We start from the raw sequence: 21,706 nt of genomic DNA on the forward strand, positions 1-21,706 counted from the left end.
AGAGGGGGTACCTCCAGGTTCAAGTCCCACATGAAGCCTGACATGAGACTGATGTCCTCCAGTTTGGGACCAGACATCACCTCACTGCTGCCTCATCAGAAACGGCCCCCGTTCCTTCCCTTCATTCTGATGAGCTTTTCTGTGATTGGCTAGGTGGTCCATGGGTCTCCGTAGTGAAAATATTTCGGAGTCACTATGTTATGACTGCCCTTGAAGGCAAAGAAAGAGAGGGCTATGGGGAAAGTGCAGGGAGGGGGGGGGTTGGGACTAATTGGATGGATCTTGCAGAGAGCAAGCATGACCCATTGAGTTGAGCATGCTCCTTCTGTGTTATATCATTCCATGGTTCTGTGTCTGTTTTCTCCACTTCAGTAACTGCATGGGAACTCATTTCGTTTTATTTATTTTCGTAAGAACACCATTACATGAATATGGAGGATACAGTCAGAATGCAATATGACTCACCAGTCAGTTGTACATGGCAGTGCAAATGAACTGGAACAAACTTCTTCCAATGCCTGCTACCGCAGTGCTTTTTTTTTTGTTGCGCATATTCATGGAGGTTATAAGTATTCACTTACCCATTTATATTTCAAGACATGTTTTGCACCACTGAATGGTGTGAAATTGCAATGCAACCAGTATTCACTGACTTCTAATCCTTCACAATTTCAGCTCTGTGACTGCACTATAACCAGGATAGCTTCAAGACCAAGTAATCACAAGTAGTGATCTTTGGGAGTGGGATGTCTTACAGGAGTAAAACTTTCATTGGTACTATCTAAATACCAGATCGGGCATTCTTCTGAACAACCGCTGTGTTAACGCCAACCGAATATTCATAGTTCATGATTTTATTTGTTGGGTTTTCTTTTCTTTCACTAGGTTTTTTGAACATTCAGTCGTGGCCAAGAAATATGACGGACTTCAATGTGTTTGCTAACCTTGTGACAATCGGGGGTCGAAGTCTTTACAGGTAAACTGCACTTGGTAATCTTTATCTATCAGCATCCTGTTTCTTTTGTTCAGTGAAGGCACTGGGCTAATGGCTACAAACCTGGATTAGGAATCCAGAGGCATGCTCAAATCCCACCTGGGCTCTTTACAAAGTTGAATCCAATAAATTTGGGCGTCTGTGGTAGATGAGTGTGAAAGCTTTGTGACCATCATAAAAAAGGACTCTTGCTATTCTGACCCAAAGGTGATCCAGCTCTTTACTAGTTAGTGTACGCAGGACAATTGGAGTTGAGTAACAAATGTTGCCTTGCTGATGATCCCAGCAAAAGCAAACCAGAACAATGCTCCCTAAGTTTTATTAAGTCGAGCTATTTCCTGGTTAGCTATTTGCTATTTTCTCTCTTCTCATGGTTGGAGCAGTCCCAGATCACACTTACTGCATAATTAGATGGGACATATTAGTAACACTGTTAACTGGGCCAGAAACTGAACATTCATGCCCCAGTCCCAGGAACGCCAACATAAAATCCAGGCTGAAATTCTGACGCCGCACCTTGGGGTGCGTTGTCTACTGGCTGAGTTGTTCAACCGATACCCAGTCTGTCCTGTCACCTGAACAGAAACGATTCCATGACTGTATTTGATGACGACGAAGGTCCTCCTGGGAGTTACTGGATGGAACCTATCCCTGCATGAACATCACCAAAACAGATTGTCACATTGCTATTCTTGGACTTTGCAAGGCCAAGACGTGGTTTCCTGCACTTTATTAGCTGTAAAGCTGCTTTGTGTCAGGCAGAGAGCATAGAAGATATTATTTGACAAAGTTGTTTCTTTTGCAAATCTTCCCCCTCACCCCCTGCTACTGTCAGCATTAGCACTCCCAGTTATAATGTAGTGTGGACCTTCCTCACAAATGCATCGAGACCTTGCTTCAGCCCAGACTTGATAATATTAAGGGTGGTTTGTGATAGGCTAATTTCCAGATGAGAAAGCAAAGCTGAGCCCCACTGGACACTGAGTCCTTTGCTTCAAGGGGTCCTTCTGGACACACTGTGTTTTGCATATCTAATTCCAATGAAACTCTGGGCTATTGCTGGTAAGATCTTTCACACTGGGACAGCTATTCCCTGAGGCGAAAGTGAGTGCGGCAGATGCTGGAGATTAGAGTCGAGAGTGTGGTGCAAAAAAGCACAGCAGGTCAGCTAGCATCCGAGGTACAGGAAAATCGACGTTTCAGGCAAATTCCTGATGAAGGGCTTTTGCCCAAAACATCGATTCTCCTGCTTTTCGGCTGCTGCCTGACCTGCTGTGCTTTTCCAGCATCACATTCTTGGCAGCTATTGCCCGGGGTCAGCTGTTGCACAGTTATTTTATCATTTAGTGATTTCTCAGCCTCATGGACCTCATGGATTGAAAGGAGTAAAGGCAGAGGAAGTAACTTGAGGCTTATTTGGTTGGTTAATTTTTTTTTTCTTCCACTCAATACAATGTAGGAAGAAAGGAAGACATAGGTGGGGAAAGGGGAGCCATGGGAGGGTGGTGGTCTTGGATTCCGCATTTGTAATTTTCTAGTAGAGAATGAGTTAGAGTTAAATGTGGTACAAAGCCCTTCATACCTATTGAAATGCACTTGTGGGGGACAAAGCTTGCGTTGGTTGAACTTTTTGCATGGTGGGAAAATAAGATCTTAAACCTCAAGGGAAACAATCTGTATGGCAATAAAATAGAGAATGACTTTCTAACAATCTAAGAGCTAATGGATTGATAAAAAATAAAAATCTAATGTTCGTGCATACCTGCTGTTGGCTTAGCTATTCTAAATTTCTATGGCTGTGGCTTACAACAGAAATTGCCTATGTGTCATGTTGTAATTACAGTCTCTTGCCAGTGGAGGCACTCATTTCTTGTGAGCAATATCACAAAGGGTCAACTGGCAGCCTGTGGTCATCATATGCGTGCTCTCGGACAAATTACAGAGCCAAATAAAAATCCTCCAGTCTCATTCATTTGCAGCCAGTGGGGAGCGTGAGCACTAGCCGATGAATGTCCACCGTTTAAAACAATGATATTTTAATCCACCCCTTCACAAACCCTGTGTAATATTAGGCTTTGAACACTCCAAACCTTTATTTATCAGTGGGTTAACTAGTGGAGAGGAGAATTACAACGATGCACATTAAATATTTGTCAGGCAAGGTCTAAAATTGTGATTCCTGAGCAACGCTAATCATTTGAGGAAGAGGGGAAAAATACCGACAGGCTTTACCATATGTTACCTTTCATTTTCAGCTTTTCTTAATGGAAGGGTACCTGTAAGCGATCAGGGTCAGGCAAAGCAATAAACAAACCTTTAGCTCCAAGGGATCGCTTGACAGTCGTATTCTAAAGGTTCCATGTCATCTTGCCAGTTGCTTCGAGCAGCTAATTACAAGTTAGTAAACTGGCCAGCAGAATGAGCTCATTACATTGCCCCAACACTCATCCACCCTGTAGAACTCCGTCTGATGTCAAACTGACATGCTGCCTTTTGGAAATGCCCTGAGCTGTTACACGCTGTTAAAATAATGATGCAGACAGCAACTGATGAGATGGGATGGGATGGCTCCAAGCCTCCACACAATATGTATTTTCTTTTGCAATTCAGATAATTACAGTACTTGCTTTAATTGCAGGGCTTTTTTAGCATTTCTCAAAGGAATACAGACGAGATCACACCATGTACATCCAGCTTTGCATCTCAATTATTCACCATGGGCTTGTCGATCCTGTGGTTACATACAATCAATGTCATATGCCCTGGTAGGAATGAAATCCTTTCTCTTGACAGGACTTCCTACCATAACCAGATCCCTTCACACAAAAAAAAACACAGACAAAAGAATACACAACAAGAATATGTTAGTTCAGGCAGCAGCTCCCAAGTTGCATAGATCATAGAATCCTTACAGTGTGGAAACAAGCCATTCAGCTCAACAAATCCACAACGACCCTCTGGAAACTAGCCCACCCAGACCCATTCCCACTGCCCTAAATTTACCCCTGACTAATGCACCTAACCTACACACCTCTGAACATCATGAGCAAGTTAGCATGGTCAATTCACCCTAACCTGCATATCTTTGGACTGTGGGAGGAAACTGGAGCCTCCAGAGGAAACCCATGCAGGCACAGGGAGAACGTACAAACTCCACACAGACAGCCGCCCAAGGCTAACCAGTGAGCCACCGTGCCACCCCAACAACTTGCATGATCCACTGCAAGTTGCACATCATCTCAATATAGGAAGATTGCCATTCCTTCAAAGTGGTTGAGTCAAAGTCCTGGAATAGGCTACCTAACAGCACTGTGGGAGTACCTTCATCCAATAGATTGTGTCCCTTCAAGAAGACGTTTCCGCACTGGTTTCTCCAATGAGTTAGTGTTGGGCAGTAATTGCTGACCTTGCCAGTGCTGTGCACATCACGGTAATAACTAAAGAGGAGATAGTTCAGTGGGTAGGTAACATATATCCCCTTTTTCAGAATCTACCTAGCCAATTAATTCAATCAATTATTGTGTGCAATTCTGGTCTCCTTCCTGTCAGAAAGATGTTGTGAAACATGAAAGGGTTCGGAAAAGATTTACAAGGATGTTGCCAGGGTTGGAGGATTGAGCTAAAGGGAGAGGTTGAATAGGCTAGGGCTGTTTTCACTGGAGCATCGGAGGCTGAGGGGTGACCTTTATAGAGGTTTATAAAATCATGAGGGGGGCGACCTTCTAGAGGTTTATGAAATCATGAGGGGCATGATAAAGAGACAAAGTATTTTCCCTGGGGTGGGGGAGTCCATCTCTAGAGGGCATATGTTTAGGGTGAGAGGGGATAGATATAAAAGAGACCTAAGGGGCAACTTTTCCATACAGAGGGTGGTACGTGTATGGAATGAGCTGCCAGAGGAAGTGGTACAATTGCAACATTTAAAATGCATCTGGATAGATATATGAATAGGAAGGGTTTGGAGGGATATGGACCAGGTGCTGGCAGGTGGGACTGGATTGGGGTGGGATATTTGGTTTCCGGGATCTGCATTCAAAATAATCCAAGACACATGGCATGGACAGCTTCTCAGGTGTAAGGTTTGTGTGTGGAATCAGCTGGAGACTTGATTGAGTGTTAGAGGGAAGTGTGGAAGAGGCTATAAATTTATCCAGTGCCTGGGTGTCAAAGATGCCCCTAACTAATGGTGAATTGGAAAGCTCAGTCATCCTGTTGTTATCACACTGAGATAGCTAATTTCAGAGACTGGAGCTGAGAGACTCTGGGGCAGAGCAGGTAAGAGCTGGATGCTGACACTGACAGCTCGAGACGTGTAGTGTTGCATTAAAATTTCTCACATTGAAAAAGTACTACGTTTACAACAAAGGGGAACTGAGGTTGAGACATTACTGTACAGACAGTATTTCTGCCGACAGCAGAATGATTTCCTGAAGGTACGCCAGTTTGGATTCTAGCCAGTCAGTGACATAGAAGCCAAGACATTTGCTTTCTGGATAGAGGTTTTTTTACATAAAAAACTACTCCATTTTACAGTTCCTTTCGTACACCAGGCCCGTCTATCTGACTTATTTATTTATGTTTAAAATAAACCCACTGCCAGTTAACAAATTAAAACAATTGACTGCTCGCCAGACTCATTGCAACAATGGCAAAAATTAAGGAGAGGTGGGAATTGAAGGAGGGGGCTAAATTACAATGGAATTGAAGGGGAGGAGGAATGAATCCCAGCCCCCATGGTGCCCACATATATCCCGCTTTTTCAGAATCTACCTAGCCAATTAATTCAACCAATTATTGCGTGCAATTCTGGTCTCCTTTCTATTGAAAAGATGTTGTGAAACTTGAAAGGGTTCAGAAAAGATTTACAAGGATGTTGCCAGGGTTGGAGGATTTGAGCTATAGGAAATGGTTGAATAGACTAGTACAGTTTTCCCTGGAGCGTCGGAGGCTGAGGGGTGACCTTATAGAGGTTTATGAAATCATGAAGGACATGATATATAGAGTCTTTTCCCTGGAGTGGGTGAAGTAGAGCTAGAGGGCATAGGTTTAGGGTGAGAGGGGAAAGATACAAAAGAGACCTAAGGGGCAACATTTTCACACAGAGGGTGGTGCGTGCATGGAATGAGCTGCCAGAGGAAGTGGTGGAGACTGGTACAATTGTAACATTTAAAACGCATCTGGATAGGTAAATGAATAAGAAGGTTTTGGAGGGTTATGGGCCGAGTGCTGGTAGGTGGGACTAGATTGGGGTGAGGTATCTGGTCAGCATGGACAAGTTGGACCGAAGGGTCTGTTTCTGTGCTGTACATCACTATGACAATGACTAATTAACCCCAACAATCTGCTTAATGACTTGCTACATTAATGGGCATTCAGCTGCACTCACTGGCTGCACTGACTGAGGGGTTGTGGGCAAGTGATGGTAAATGACACAGTGCCCTCAGCAATTTCTGATGGGCATCACCTTCTTCTGAAACTGCCAGCCGCAATTTGGGAAATGGTGCAATGTGAGCTTTGTAATACCTGATCCCTGCCTGATTCTAATGCACAAGGTGTATGTTTTCTCTCCTTTGTACAGTGGGATCTCACTGCTGATTCTGAAACAACAGTGGATAACATCTCTTCACTTCCAGTCCCTGGTGGAAATCAGTGCAGGCAATGTGTATGTGTCCGACAACCCCAACCTGTGCTATTATCACACTGTCAACTGGACCGTGCTGTTCAGAACCAGTTTACAGAAACCTGTTATAAAGAACAACAGAAACTCTCAGAATTGCAGTAAGTAGCATGGCTCAGGGGAAAAGTGTTTCGATGCAAACAGTGTCAACAGAACCCACCGAGATGTAAATTTATAGAATTGGAGCAAATATAGCACTTATACCCTGTCTAATGTTAATAATTGCAGAGTAATATTGGGTTAAGTCTGTTTCTGATCCTGAGAGATTTCTGGCCATTGAGATATGTTAAAGTTAATCGTTCTGTTTCTCTCCTTTATCATTTTCCCTTGGATAACAGATGTTCTTACATATCTTTTAATGGGCTATAAAAATGCAGGGGGTTACAAGCATTGCAACTTAAAGCACCAAAATACTGCAAATGCTGGAATCTGTACTAAAAGCAACAAATGCTGGAGACAACAGTTTGCATCACGACGCGAAATGTTAGCTTGCTGTATGTCCATGGATGCTGTCTGACCCACTGCGATCTCCAGCATTTGTTGTTTTCAGCAACTTAAAGGGGTTTTTTTTCTGAAAAGGATGAATGACATGAATACATTTCCTTTCTCACAGTGAGAACTGGTACAGGAGGCAGGTGGACAACAATACATGCTTGGAGTGCCTGTAGCTCACATAATCTCTGTGGAGAGAAATGGTGTTAATGGGTGCAATCTTCTGGGATTAGCTGATGTCTCGCACACTGCGTGCAAAAGTCCACTCTCACAAGGAATACCCACTGGATCTCATACCCATCAGGCACTGAACAGGACACCAGCTTGGAGGGCCTTCCTGCTGACTATTGATAGTGCCCTAGCTGCCTGGAGATGGTGACCAATGAGAGGCCATCAGTGCCGGCATTCGGCCCTCCCATGGCAGAGGTACAAACCTCACCCCTACCTTTCCACCTAACCCCCCCACCCACATGTCCCAGGTCCAAGGATGACCCAGGATCAAAGGGGAGACTTTTGTAGTGGGTATGGTGAGAGAGGAGCCCAGACTACAATCAGAGACTCTCAGCGGCTTTGTTTTTTTAAACCCCTGCCCCACCCCGCTCCATGGTTCTGCCCTTTATCAAAGAGAATATAATTTCACGTCAAGGGTCCTCTCCCTCTGCCTGACACGTGACTCCCACAGGTTTACCTTTCAGCTGAGCCACCTGTCAGTTGGCCCACCAGGAGCTGAGAAACATTTAGCCCTGAAGAGAAGAGTCTTTGAGGTGGTCAAGTTAAGGAGTTTTAAGAGGAGGTGGGATTGGGAATGTCATCCTGGGCCTTCTCTTCTGGAACATTCTAGCACGTGGACAGGAAGGTGACAGCTACCATTCCTGACGACAGTTCACCTCAATTTTCCAGACCTCCTGTGGGTCAGGACCACTCAGCCCAACATTAAGTCAGATACACTGTGAATTCCATCTCTCCCTCAACAAATGCTGTCAGAATAGATGAATATTTTCAGCACTGTATAGTTTTATTTCAACTTCCCAGATCTGCAGAATTATACTCTTGTGGCATATGGAGCTGTTGGGAAACAGATACTGTGTGGACAACCATGGGTCTTGATGGTATTGTCTGTGCAAAATCTTGTCACTGTAGAGATTTTAATTAGCAACGGACAACAGCCCTTCATAATTTAAAAATTATTAATTGGCCAGTCAAACAGAGTCACATTCGTCATGAGCTGCCCTATTGTTTGCAGCTGGGAGATTGTTCGTTTGAGATTAACTGGCTTGAAATGGTCTATTTCTATAGGAGTTACTGCTGCACTCAGATTTTTATTATTTTCATGGAACATGAAGCAAGAGGAAATTGATGTCAAGAATGTATTTTATTTCTTTGTGCATTTTATGTAAAGTAAGCCAGTTTGTTGGTTTCCTGTTGTGCCTAACGTCATTTTTTTCATCCATTTATTGGGAAGTCAAATGATTCCACATGAAGTCGCACACAGAGCTCAATGTTTCAATGAGGTTGCTCTTTGATGGACAGTAATGTTCACTCTGGGTCACGGGGGATGTGTAGATCTCTTGCAGGAGTGACAGAGTCACTGAATGCAAACATGCAGTTGCTGTGTAAAACTGCCAAATTAGTAGCAACACACTTGGTGAATTTAATTGACATTTTATATATCTTGTGACTTGATGCTGGGGGCAAGTATATTAGCGTGGATAGAGGATTAGCTAACTACGAGAAGACTGAGAGTTGGGTTTCAGGATGGTGTGCCACAGGAGTCAGTGTTGGAGCCACAATTATTTACGACATATATTCTCGATTTGGATGAGGGAACTGAATGTACTTTAGCCACGTTTGTTCTTTGTTCAAACACAGGTGGGAAGACCAAGTGGTGAGGCTGACGCAAAGAATCTGCAGGAGAATATAGATAAGTTGGGTACAAATTTGGCAGATGAGATTCAGGGTGGGGAAACGTGAGGTGGCACACTTTGGCAGGAAGAATAGAGGAGCTGAATATGATTTAAATGGAGCAAGACTGCAGGAGGTTAACAACCTGTAAATCCTCCCAAACTGCCCACGGCAAGCAGTAAGCTTGGTGAACTGGGACTATGTGTTGCTGCAGTGAACAGCCTCCCCACATTAAAAGATTCCATTTGCAAGTTATTGTCGTAAGCATGTGTCAGTTTTGTTTAGAGGGATGTCAACACAACAGGAGACAGTACGTTGCAGCTGAAAGAGAGCAGCATATAATTGGTGATTATATTTCTGTGCAATGCAGTGACATATCTTTAATCAGCATAGAAACAGACCATTCAACCCAATTAATCCACCAAGATTGTTGTCCTGTTTTGATTCGATTAGATTCCCTACAGTGTGGAAACAGGCCATTTGGCTCAACAAGTCCACACCGACCCTCTGAAGATTACCCCCCCCCCCCCCCCCCAGACCCATTTCCCTCTGACTAATGCATCTAACTCTATGAGCAATTTAGCATGGCCAATTCACCTGACCTGTACATCTTTGGACTGTGGGAGGAAACCCACGCTGACATGGGGAGAATGTGCAAACACCACACAGACAGTCGTCTGAGGCTAGATTCAAACGCAGGTCCCTGGCACTGTGAGGTAGCAGTGCAAACCACTGAGCCACCCAGTTTTATCTTCCTCATCTCAGTATATCATTCTATACCCTTTTTTCACATCAACTAACTTCCTATAGAAAACCTGTAAAGTGTTTTGTGTTTCAATATGGTGTTCCTCTTAAACCATTGACGTTATGAGTGCCAATCTAATATTTGTAACTGTTATCCAAACAAAACACTGCAGATTCGGGAAATCTGAAATAAGAATTCAGAGTCACATTGGACCTGAAACATTAACTTCATTTCTCTCTGCCCATGTGCTGCTAGAGCTGGTGAGTTTCTCCAGCACTTATTTTGTATTTATAGTCCTCAGTTTTGGTTCCTCCTACACATTCTCTCCAGAATTGCCCACCCCTTCTTTTCAAAGCATTTCTAAAGCCCTCTCAAAGATTCCTTCTTTCCAAAGCTAACAGCACATGGGCTACAGTCATTCCATCTTTGCATGTATTGGTGCTACCCAAGTGCTTCTGTGGCAGTGGGTCTTGAGAATGGATGCATTAAATGAATAATGGCTGGAAACTGGCCATATGATGAAACCTCCAGAGAAATACATCCAATCACAGTTGGCAACTCTTAAAGTCTACATCTTCTGCATATCAAGGTATAGTGGATCCTTAGCATTGATGCATGGTGGAAGACACAGCATGGCTTTCTTTCATAGAAGAGACCCTAGGCAGGCCACATCATCTTGTGATGCAGTGTTAGTGTCTCTATCTCTGGACCAGGAGACACGGGTGCAAATCCCACATGCTCCAGCGGGATATAATAAAATCTCTGAACAGATGATTAGAAAAATACCTAATCCTTTGCTTACTGGTGATTAAGTAGCTGACTGTCATGACCTGTGTAACTAGGCAGATTTATTGAGCGAGACTTTTGTTGCTTTCACAGCCTCTGACAGGATGATGTGTGACCCTCTGTGCTCTGATGATGGGTGCTGGGGTCCAGGCCCAAACCAGTGCCTGTCTTGCAGATTCTTCCGTCGGGGCAGAACTTGCATCGAATCTTGCAACCTGTACGAAGGGTAAGTCTGAAAAACAAACTCGCACAAAATGTTCCTCATTCAGTTCATCGATCGCGCCATATGACTGGAAAGGTAGAAAGAAAGGATTTGCATTTGCTTGAAGAACTCGGATACAAATAGTTGTAATAAAATACCCTGAGACACTTCACAAAACAAACTACTGACACTGTGTCACATAAGGTCAAATGACAAAAGCCTTGTTTCAACAAGGTAGTTTTTAATTAGTGTTTGAAAGGGGAATGCAACTGGTGGTTGAAGGAAGAGATTCCATAGCTTTCGATTTAAACAGTGAAAGACACAGTCACCAGTAGTGGAACAGTTAAATTCAGGACTTCTTGGGAATCCAGAATTTGGGGATACAGAGGTCTCACAGTATGGTAGGGCTTGAGGAGATTTACAGATAGAGAAATAATGAGAATTGTAAGCCTGAGATGTTGTTTAACTGGGAACCAACGTAGGGCAGCAAGAACAGGGCAGGAGAATTGGAGCAAGTTAGAATTCAAGCATCAGAACACTCCGCACAAGTGAGGTGTGCCAAATGTGACCCTAGTTATCAAGAATATAAATTCTGAGGAAACCTTTTAAGACAGAGTTTGTTGACTTCAGAAACAAAAATAAATGAGCTGATTGATTTTTGCAAGATGGCAAAGAAGATAATTGATAAGGATTAACACCTTTTTGGTTAGGTTTAGGGTACAGACAGCAGAGCTTTGGATGATCTCAAGATTTCAGACTGTGGTGGTTGGGGGGGCGGGGAAAGCTGCCTGGGAGTGAGCTACTACATTCATGTCTAGATGCAACAGAGACATTAATGTGGATTTCAGCAGCTGCAGAACAGACGTATTTGCAAAAGATCGTGATATAGTGCAGGTACCTTGTTGGGATTTTTAATAAGACTAGAGCTCACAGGCACTGATGTGTCCCGCAGTGATTTTCAGTGTCCTGAGGTAGTTGCACACTCGACATTTTGTATTCATAAAAGATGCTGATAATACCAGGCAAATGATGTGTTCCATACACAACTCACCGATGACAGTTATTGTAAGATAGCAGCATCATTCCTGGCTGGGAGAAGCAGACCATTCTGTGAGACTTCAGCTGGAGTATTATGAACAGTTATGAGCGCCATATTGTAGTGAAGATGTGAATGCACTGGGAAGAGCGCGGAAGCAATTTACAGGAATAGTTCCAGGAATGAGGAATCTTCATTTGTGAGGAGAGGCTGAAGAAGCTGGGACTGTTCTCCTTGGAGAGAAGAAGGCTGAGCAGAGATTTGAGACAGGTTTTCAAAATCGTGAGTGGGCTGGATAGAGGAGATAAGGAAAAGCTATTCCCACTCATTAAAGGAATGAAAGGGAGTAAATTTAAGATGATGTTGTAAAGAAGCAAGGATGATATGAGAAAGACTTTTTCAGTGATTAGGGTATGGAACACAGAGCTGCGAAATGTGGTGAGGCAGGTTCATTAACTCATTCAAGAGGGTTTTGGATGATTATTTGGATAAGAATATTGTGCAGGGATAAGGGTAGGCACTAGGGGATAGGACCAGTTCAGGCATGACAGGGCAAATGGCCTTTTTCTGTACCCTAACAATTCTGTGATTCTAGTAGACAGCAGTCCTTGGAAAATGATTGTGCTTGGAGTTGAAGGAAGGTAGCCATAATTAGCACACTGGCTGGCTTGCCATAGTCCTGCACTCTCTTTTGCGGATGTAAGTACCTTTATATGCAGTCAGCACTTGACATATGGAATCGTACAATGGAAAAACATGTGAGTTATTTGAGCTCTGGGGGCGCCATTGGAAGAAACAGCAAGGCAAGGGTTAAAATAATAGCAGACTCCAGCTTTGGGTGAGTGAAAATGGCTTTGCATTTTCCACTTCCTGCTGCTGTGGAAATGAAAGGAGACAAGAGAGGAAACTAAAGAAGAGCTGAGAAAATTGGAAGTTTTTTCCACTGTCTGTGGGCTGAAATATGAAATAGCTATAGAATTAACTTTTAATTCTTGGACAAATAAAAATAGCATTCCTGCTCTCAGTGCCGCAGAAAGGAGTCTGTGTCTCACTGAAGAGCAAAAAAGCTAGACAAGAGAGATGTTGAAATCTTTGAAAACGTGCTTTGAACCCACATTGTTGCTACTTATGAATGACATTTCTTCAATGTCAGGGCTTGGCGGGAGAGGAAGGCAATTGATCAATAAGTAAGCACACTGGTACATCTAGCTAAATCCAATAAGTTTGGATAACTGAAGGGTGATCTTGTCAGAGATAGGATTGGCTTCGGCTTAAGAGATCCTGTTGTGAGAGCAGACCTGTTGAGAGAGGAGAAATTCCCAAGGAAGATATTGGCATGTGCAGAACCCGTGAGTTTGTTTGGGTGCATTAACGGCAAACAGAAAAGGTTTTACATTCTGTGAAGAGACATTCCAGGCTGAATGAGAACAACGGATTGGGAAAAGGAAGGAACATTTGCAGGCAAGCCAACAGAATGGGCAGAGTCTGAATCTAAATAACACGGGAGACATCACACACAACAGATAAGGAGCTCGAAGAAAGTAGGGATCCAACTGCAAGAAGTGGACTCACTTTGCAAACTCATGTTTACCTAATAAGATGCAAAAATAATTTTTTATTAAGATGTCAGTCAATGATACTAAGAAATCACTTAAGACCATACAAACACGTCATCAAAACCAGGGATGACAAATAGTTTGTGATTGCTAGGATGGCAACCAAAGCAGAACCTCATGTCAAAGTAAAGTGTCAGATAGACACCGGTGCCTCATGTCACATTGTTGAGCTTCACAAGACTGTACAAAATCTCTCAAGGTGATGACTCAAGAAAGAAGACGTGAAAGCTCAGGTCGAGGCTATGTGGTAGATTATTCCTCATGCCAAGTGGACAACTGAAGCTGAGAGCCCAATGCAGTGGGTAGAATGAAGATGTGGAGTTCCTGATAATAAATATTAAGCAAAATCCAGCCTACTTTGGCTGAAGCAAGTCTACGTTGTGAACTCGAAACATGACCATAAAGATCCGAAGTTCTTTGCAGGCTACAAGATGATCCAGTGATGAAGAAATCCTAAAATATTATGAAGATGTTTTTTTCCAGGTCACGGATGTTGTCCTGGTGGGTATCATCAAAAGTGATGAGAGTGAGAGACTGGCCCAGCATCTGGCGAGGAGAGTTTCAGCTGCCCTCAACTCCAGCCTCAGAGACAAGAGAAAGGATGTGGAAGAGATGAATCAAAAAATGACAACACTTCCAGACTGGATTATCAGAAAGACGGCAATGAAGATATCTGGAAAGCTGAGGGTATTCATGGATTCAAAGGGTCACTATAAAACTTTGAAGAGATCTCACTGCACCATGGAAGGAAATGTTGTCTCAACTTTCCAAGGCAAAGGATTTTATTAGAAACTGATGTGAAGGATGGTTGCCGGCAAATTAAGTTATTTTCAAGGTAATTTTCTCACTACATTCTAGATGCTATTTGGAAGTTGCAGTTGGTTGTGTTTTGCCATTTGGCATTTCCACAGCTCAAGAAGAGGTATCCACACACCCAGCATGAGCTAGTCAGTGACCTTCCTGGAGTGACAGCGATAGTGGGTGATCTGCTAGTGCATAGATTTGGAGACACACCAATGGAGAAACCGTTGTGTGGGCCATGATCCGTGCGACTGCCAGAGAGACCTGGCAAGATGTGCAAATAAAAATTGAAAATCCCTGAAGTCAAGTACATTGGGCATGCAATGACCTCAGAAGGACTTCATCTGGGACCTGACAAGGTGAGAGTCATAACAGTGATTAGCAAATGAGAAAGCAGTCCAATGTGGATTCCTGAACTATTTGGCAAATTTCTTCCCTAATTTGTCACCAGAATACAATGAAAGCTCACTGCTAGGATGTGTTGGGGCCCAGAACACAACAAACTTTCACTTTTGACCTGAAGTCAAGCAATCAATGATGCCGCTGCAATGGTACGACAATATCAATGAAAAAGTTACTTTGTACTGTAATGCCAGCAAGAACAACTCGTTACATTTGCATCCAGGGTATGAATGCAAACTAAACAACATTACACTCAGATTAAGAAAGGCTGCCTGGTGATTGTCTATAGATGTGAAGCTGGAAAAGCACGATAGACAATAGGTGCAGGAGTAGGCCATTCTGCACTTTGAGCCTGCACCACCATTCAATATGATCATGGCTGATCATCCTCAATCAGTATCCTGTTCCTGCCTTATCTCCATAACCCTTGATTCCACTATCCTTGAGGGCTCTATCCAACTCTTTCTTAAACGAATCCAGAGACTGGGCCTCCACTGCCTTCTGGGGCAGAGCATTCCACACAGCCACCACTCTCTGGGAGAAGAAGTTTCTCCTCATCTCTGTCCTAAGTGGCCTAACCCTTATTTTTAAGCTGTGTCCTCTGGTTTGGCACTCACCCATCAGCGGAAACATGTTTCCTGCCTCTAGAGTGTCCAATCCTTTAATAATCTTATACATCTCAATCAAATCCTCTCTCAGTCTTCTAAACTCAAGGGTATACAAGCCCAGTCGCTCCAATCTTTCAACATAATATAGTTCCGCCATTCCAGGAATTGATCTCGTGAACCTACGCTACACTCCCTCAATAGCCAGAATGTCTTTCCTCAAATTTGGAGACCAGAACTGTACACAGTACTCCAGGTGTGGTCTCACCAGGGCCCTGTACAGCTGCAGAAGAACCTCTTTGCTTCTATATTCAATCCCTCTTGTTATGAAGGCCAGCATGCTATTAGCCTTCTTCACTACCTGCTGTACCTGCATGCTTACCTTCATTGACTGGTGTACAAGAACACCCAGATCTCTTTGTACTGCCCCTTTACCTAACTTGACTCCATTTAGGTAGTAATCTGCCTTCCTGTTCTTGCCACCAAAGTGGAAAACCATACATTTATCCACATTAAACTGCATCTGCCATGCATCTGTCCACTCACCTAACCTGTCCAGGTCACCCTGTAATCTCCTAACATTCCCCTCACATTTCACCCTGCCACCCAACTTTGTATCATCAGCAAATTTGCTAATGTTACTATTAATACCGTCTTCTATATCATTTATATATATTGTAAAAAGCTGCGGTCCCAGCACTGATCCCTGCGGTATCCCACTGGTCACTGCCTGCCATTCCGATAGGGAGCCGTTTATCACTACTCTTTGTTTCCTGTCAGCCAACCAATTTTCAATCCAAGTCAGTACTTTGTCCCCAATACCATGCACCCTAATTTTGCTCACTAACCTCCTATGTGGGGCTTTATCAAAGGTTTTCTGAAAATCCAGGTACACTACATCCACTGGATCTCCCTTGTCCATTTTCAGAGTTACATCCTCAAAAATGAGAGGCTAGACAGCATCCAAAGAGCAGAAAAGTCAATGTGCCGATCCAAAACATTGACTTTCCTGCTATTCAGATGCTGTCTGACCTGTTGTGCTTTTCTAGCTTCACATCTCTTAACTATGGCTTCCAGCATCTGCAGTCCTTACCGTCTCCCAGTGCCTAGTGATTGTCCTGTCTTGTGAACAGTTCAGTTGATACCTGTTTGGGAGAGACAGAGTGACAGTGGATTCATTTCACAACATCTTTTCTCAAACTGCTTCTATCAGCTTCCATGTGTCTGCCAAGAGCCCTGCTGCACGTCGAGATAGCATCTGGACATGACATACCAGATGGGAAACAGATGTACGTTGATGAAATACTGTTGGGCGCAGGGCATTGTATGACGAAAATTGAGTGAAATAACTCCACAGAGGCCATTATCCCATCATGAGGTCACTCTTTATTTACACTGATACAGTTCCCTCAGAGCCAGCTCTGAGAGTGAACAGAACTTCTGATACTCCTGTTGTTTTCTGTCAGTCAGAACTCCATTATTGGACCAGATTATTCGCCCCAATCAGGGAACTCGTACTCTAACATCTGCCTGGTTGACCTCGTTACAAACACTCAGGATGCTCAGACAGAGTGTGATATCTTCCACATTTAACAAGGAGAAACCGTTTGATATGCTCTGGAAGTCATCAACCCAAAATCTGCGTTATTTAAATACTGGATGTGCAGAGACTGACAGACGTGGAACTGGCTAGAATTAATGCTATGGAAACTGATAATTGATTATTCTCCTTCTGACCATGTGTATCGGGTAACAGGCTTAAGTTGGAACTGCAAATGATAGTGCATGTTACTTTTTTACGCAAAGAGGATGTTTGGAGAAATGCAATTGTACTTGGTGTACTAGCTGGCTTTCCATTGTCATGTGACACGTATCGCTGCTGTCAGTGTCTTTGTGAGAAGTGTGTGGCTGTCATTGAACACACATGACTTGAAACACTTGGTGACTGGGAAATGTGAGCTTGGAAGAGTAAGGTGTAAAGACGTTTGTACATTATATGCAGAGGTCCCACACTACTTTTGAATCTTAAGTGGCTTGGTGTAATTGTTTAATCCCTCCCTGTCAGTGTGGAAACAGGCCCTTTGACCCAACCAGTCCACACCAACCCTCCGAAGAGTAACCCACCTCCCTCTGACTAAAGCACCTATTCCTACGGGCAAATTAACATGGCCAATTCACCTGCCCTGCACATTTTTGGACTGTGGGAGGAAACCAGAGCACCTGGAGGAAACCCACACAGACACGGGGAGAATGTACAAACTCCACACAGTCTGCCTGAGGCTGGAATCGAACCTGGGACCCTGATGTTGTGAGGCAGCAGTGCTAACCACTGAGCCACCGTGCTGCCCCATTACAATTGTGGAACTTGAATTCACCACTCATATATTGGAGAAGCAGGAAACATGACCACCACCAGCTTACACCATCTTAAGCTCCCTGAGGCACTTGCTAAGGTCAATCCCACCTGCGATTTTGAAATTTCTTTCGGTAAACTCAAACTGTTGCTGGATGTACATGGCTGTCATATTTGTCATGACTAACTATCGTCAGCACTGGAGCTGGGTCCTCGCCCAGTTTCTCTGACACTCTTCACCTTGTTCCATTCGAGAGTGTGATGCTGGAAAAGCACAGCAGGCCAGGCAGCATCCGAGGAGCAGGAGAATTGATGTTTCCTGCATAAGCTCTTCACCTCGTGCCACCTCTGTGGCCTTGCCAACTCGAACTGGTAAGGTTTCAGAAGCATTCCATGCCTCCCCCCCACTCCTTCCCCCCCCCCCCCCCACCTCCCAGCCCACCATTTGCCTGCTGCCTATCATTGCCGCTGGTGCCAGGCAGGCAGCCTCCTCCTCCAAAAGGCATCCAGAGTCACTTATTTGGTGCTTGAGCTGACATTCCTGGACGATTAGGCCATTTATATTTGAAATCAAATTCACAAGAGCCACACAGCTCAGGTATGGGTTCAACCTACAGTCCGGTTTCCAGCCCCGCACTGAACATCTCACCTGCATCTTGAAGATGAGAGGAGATATGGCTCTGTATAAAGGTCTTCTAACCAATCTCTTCAGCCTACTCCTTCACTTGCTCTGACATCGCGGACCTTGGGCCCTTAATCCAGCTCTCTCATTTCAGCAACAATTGGTAATTTTGAATTTTCATGTTATTATCCTACTCCCAATCAAAGTTTGCGGCAAGGTAATTGTTTCACTTTTTTTTCTGTTTTTCCTAAATGAGGTTTTGATAAAAATGTCAATTCTTTGATTCTAGTTAAAGTCGAGATAGATTGTTTACAATTAAGAACCACTAATTGTGTGAGGAAAATGGTGGGATTAGTTTGAGAGAGATGAATTTAGAAGTACTGCATGCATTTCCCTTGGTAGGTGTAAAAATATAACTATTATTATTTGTCATGGAAAACAGCTGTGATTTCAAACAATGGTACACTGTCTTTAATTAAAGCAGCTCACTTACATTGTAATACTTTCTTATTAAATATCGTTTGACAGTGCTTATAAACTCTGCAATTTAATTTGTTTCAAAAATGCTTTTGGACACATTGGGAACTAGTGACGTTATCTCCTGACATCTGACTATGCTTTTCCAGCTGTTTATCCAATTATCTATTCATTAAAATACAAGCCCCCATCAAATTCTGTTGATCTGAATCACTTTATTACTTGCTCAATATTTTTGGGAAGGAGTCAGTCTGAAACCAAGTGGTGTCCCCATGTCAGAAATGAATGGAGAAAGACTCCTTTTATTATTGGTCACTACACATCATTCATCTATTTGAAACTGGCATTGAAAGGCGATGCTGAAGGTACCAACTCGCAGGTTAAAGTACGCCTTGATGCTCTAAGAAAATGATCCATTAGCGGGCGGCACGGTGGCTCAGTGGTTAGCACTGCTGCCTCACAGCACTACGGACCCCAGTTTGATCCCTACCTCGGGGGACTGTCTGTGCGGAGTTTGCACATTCTCCCCGTGTCTGTGTGGGTTTCCTCCGGGTGCTCTGGTTTCCTCCTATGATCTAAAGATGTGCAGGCTAGATGAATTGGCCATGCTAAATTGCCCATCGTGTTGGGTGCATTAGTCAGTGGTAAATATAAGGTGATGGAATGGGCCTGGGTGGGCTGCTCTTCAGAGAATCGGTGTGGACTTGTTGGGCCGAAGGGCCTGTTTCCACACTTTAGGGTATCTAATCAGCAATTGATATAAGGATGACCCCAAACAGAGTCAGCAACATACGGGATTTGATTTTGAATTCTGAGGAACTTGAGGTTGGAGTAAATGCTGGGTCCCAATACCCAGCCATGCCATCAAATGTGAACACCTGGCTGCTTTGGTTTATTAAAGGTGGCCAGGAAGGAGAGCTATATTTTGAATGTGGGTGGCATGGGCAGGCGGCAGCCATGACAGTGCTGCTCGCTCATGGAAGAGCGCAAGGGGCATGCCCAGAAGTGGCCAAAGCATTCCAGGTTTTTAAATATATTCTTACCTTTTGTCAAGAAGGTTTGCTGGGCCATTTCATGGGACGTTTAGAGTCCACACTGTTGTAGCTCTGGAGCCATGTGTTGGTGAGGACGGCAGATTTCCTTCCCTGAGGCGAAAAGGAATGTGAAGTTGTAAGTCATGTCACTGAGACAGATTTGTTAGTCTCAGGGTCCATTCGGAGAGGGAGCAGAGACTGAAATCTCATTGCTGCGTATGCACCTGGCAGAGGGTATCAGTGTCGAGAGTGTGGTGCTGGGAAAGCACAGCCAGTCAGGCAGCATCCCAAGGAGCAGGAAATTTGACATTTCGGGCAAAAGCTCTTCATTGGGAATGAGGGTGTTAGTGGCCAATCTATGCTAGTTGCTTCTTCCCATTCTTAGAGAATCACATCTTGCTTCTCACCAGAACGTGAAAGTATTTGAAATCATGAAATGATACAATACAGGAAAGGGCCACTTAGTCTGTTATTTCTCTAACAGTCATTCCTACTTCTGTTGTCTCTCCTCATAGCCCTATGCATTCTTCCTATTTAATTATGTAAATATTTATCCAGTGTTCTCCATGTAAATTTAAATCAGCTTTCATGACCCCTGTTGGGCAGTGAATTATAGATCCCAGCGATCACTAAATGACTTATTTTCCTCATGTCTTTTCTTCTTCCCTAACCAAGCACCTTAAATCTGTCTTTCGTCATTAGAAGAAATTTCATTTTCAGCCTTACTCCATCAAATCCATTCACGTTTTGCAACAGGTTTGCCCAATCTCATCTTAACATTCTCTGTCGTAAAGACAGTAAGTCGGGGTTCTCTGGTCTCCTCAGGTATTTTTCATCCTTCACCTCTGACATCATTCTCAGAATTCTGCTCTCGGACTTCCTTCAAGGTCTTGACGTCATTCCTTAACATTGTCGCTCACCCTGGAATATAAACTACAGCCGAGCTCTGTGAAGTCAAGTCTCCTTGCTCTTGTGCCCTATCCTTCAGTCCATAAATCCAGGAATTTAACTTGATTTCCTGACAGGCTCCCCTGTTTGTGCAAGCACATGCAAACATTTATGGATAGATGGCCCCGTCTTTCTATTGCTCCACCCCCTTAAAAATTGAGCTGATTAGTTTTCTTTTGTATTACTTGAAATAAATTATGACTTCACATAATTTCACAGTCCTGTGTGCTAATTTTCATTCTCCATGCAGTTGCCCATTACACCAGTGTGCACGTCTTCCGATATTACCTTCATCAGACAGTACATTGCCATTTCCATGTTATCTACAGATATGAGTTTTTTGCCTTGCATATCGAAGAACAGGTCATCAGAAAGAACAGTGATCCCAGATACCGGCCTCTGGGGAACACCATTGTATACTCTCTTCCAATCTGATAGTAATTATCCATCTCTGCTACTCTCTGCTTTCTGACCTGTGATTAAGTGACTAAAACTTCTTTATACCCATACGTAAGAAAGCTGTCATGTGAAACTGGATCAAACATGTCTTGGAAGTCATAGACCAAAACAGAAATTGCTGGAAAAGCTCAGCAGGTCTGGAGTTCTCTCACCTCGAGTTAATGGAACTGTTCTGCAGAAGGGTCACTGGACCTGAATTGTTAACTCTGCTTTCTCTTCAGAGATGTGGCCAGACCTACTGAGTTTTCCCGGCAATTTCTGCTTTGGTTTCTGATTTCCAGCATCTGCTGTTCTTTTGATGTTTTATGCTTTGGAGGTCCATGCATACTTAGTACACTTAATAACCCTCCCTGTTATTTCAGAGACCTCAGTCACATTAGTAAACTTAATTTCCATTTACTAGCCCATATCTTTCCAAATGTGAATTAAAATTGTTAAGGTTAATTGTCTCTAAAGGAAGTTTTCCACCTCCAACATTGGGGAGACTGGATTGTCATTGCTGGGCTTATTCCCTTCCCCTTGTAAAACCATCTGCAATCCTCCAGTCCTCAGGCA

At 43.6% G+C, this 21,706-nt stretch overlaps 1 protein-coding gene across 1 annotated transcript in view; it reads left to right on the forward strand.

Annotated features, from left to right (window-relative positions):
• The window catches only part of LOC132817270 (receptor tyrosine-protein kinase erbB-4-like), a 956,628-nt gene that overhangs the window by 668,198 nt on the left and 266,724 nt on the right, over nucleotides 1-21,706 (forward strand). Inside the window, exons 11-13 of the mRNA XM_060827652.1 lie at nucleotides 886-976; nucleotides 6,573-6,772; nucleotides 10,690-10,822. Of these exons, the coding sequence (XP_060683635.1) occupies nucleotides 886-976; nucleotides 6,573-6,772; nucleotides 10,690-10,822 (424 nt within the window). The remainder of the gene's footprint in view (nucleotides 1-885; nucleotides 977-6,572; nucleotides 6,773-10,689; nucleotides 10,823-21,706) is intronic.

Source organism: Hemiscyllium ocellatum, chromosome 7 (assembly GCF_020745735.1).
Source record: "Hemiscyllium ocellatum isolate sHemOce1 chromosome 7, sHemOce1.pat.X.cur, whole genome shotgun sequence".
Taxonomy (NCBI): domain Eukaryota; kingdom Metazoa; phylum Chordata; class Chondrichthyes; order Orectolobiformes; family Hemiscylliidae; genus Hemiscyllium; species Hemiscyllium ocellatum.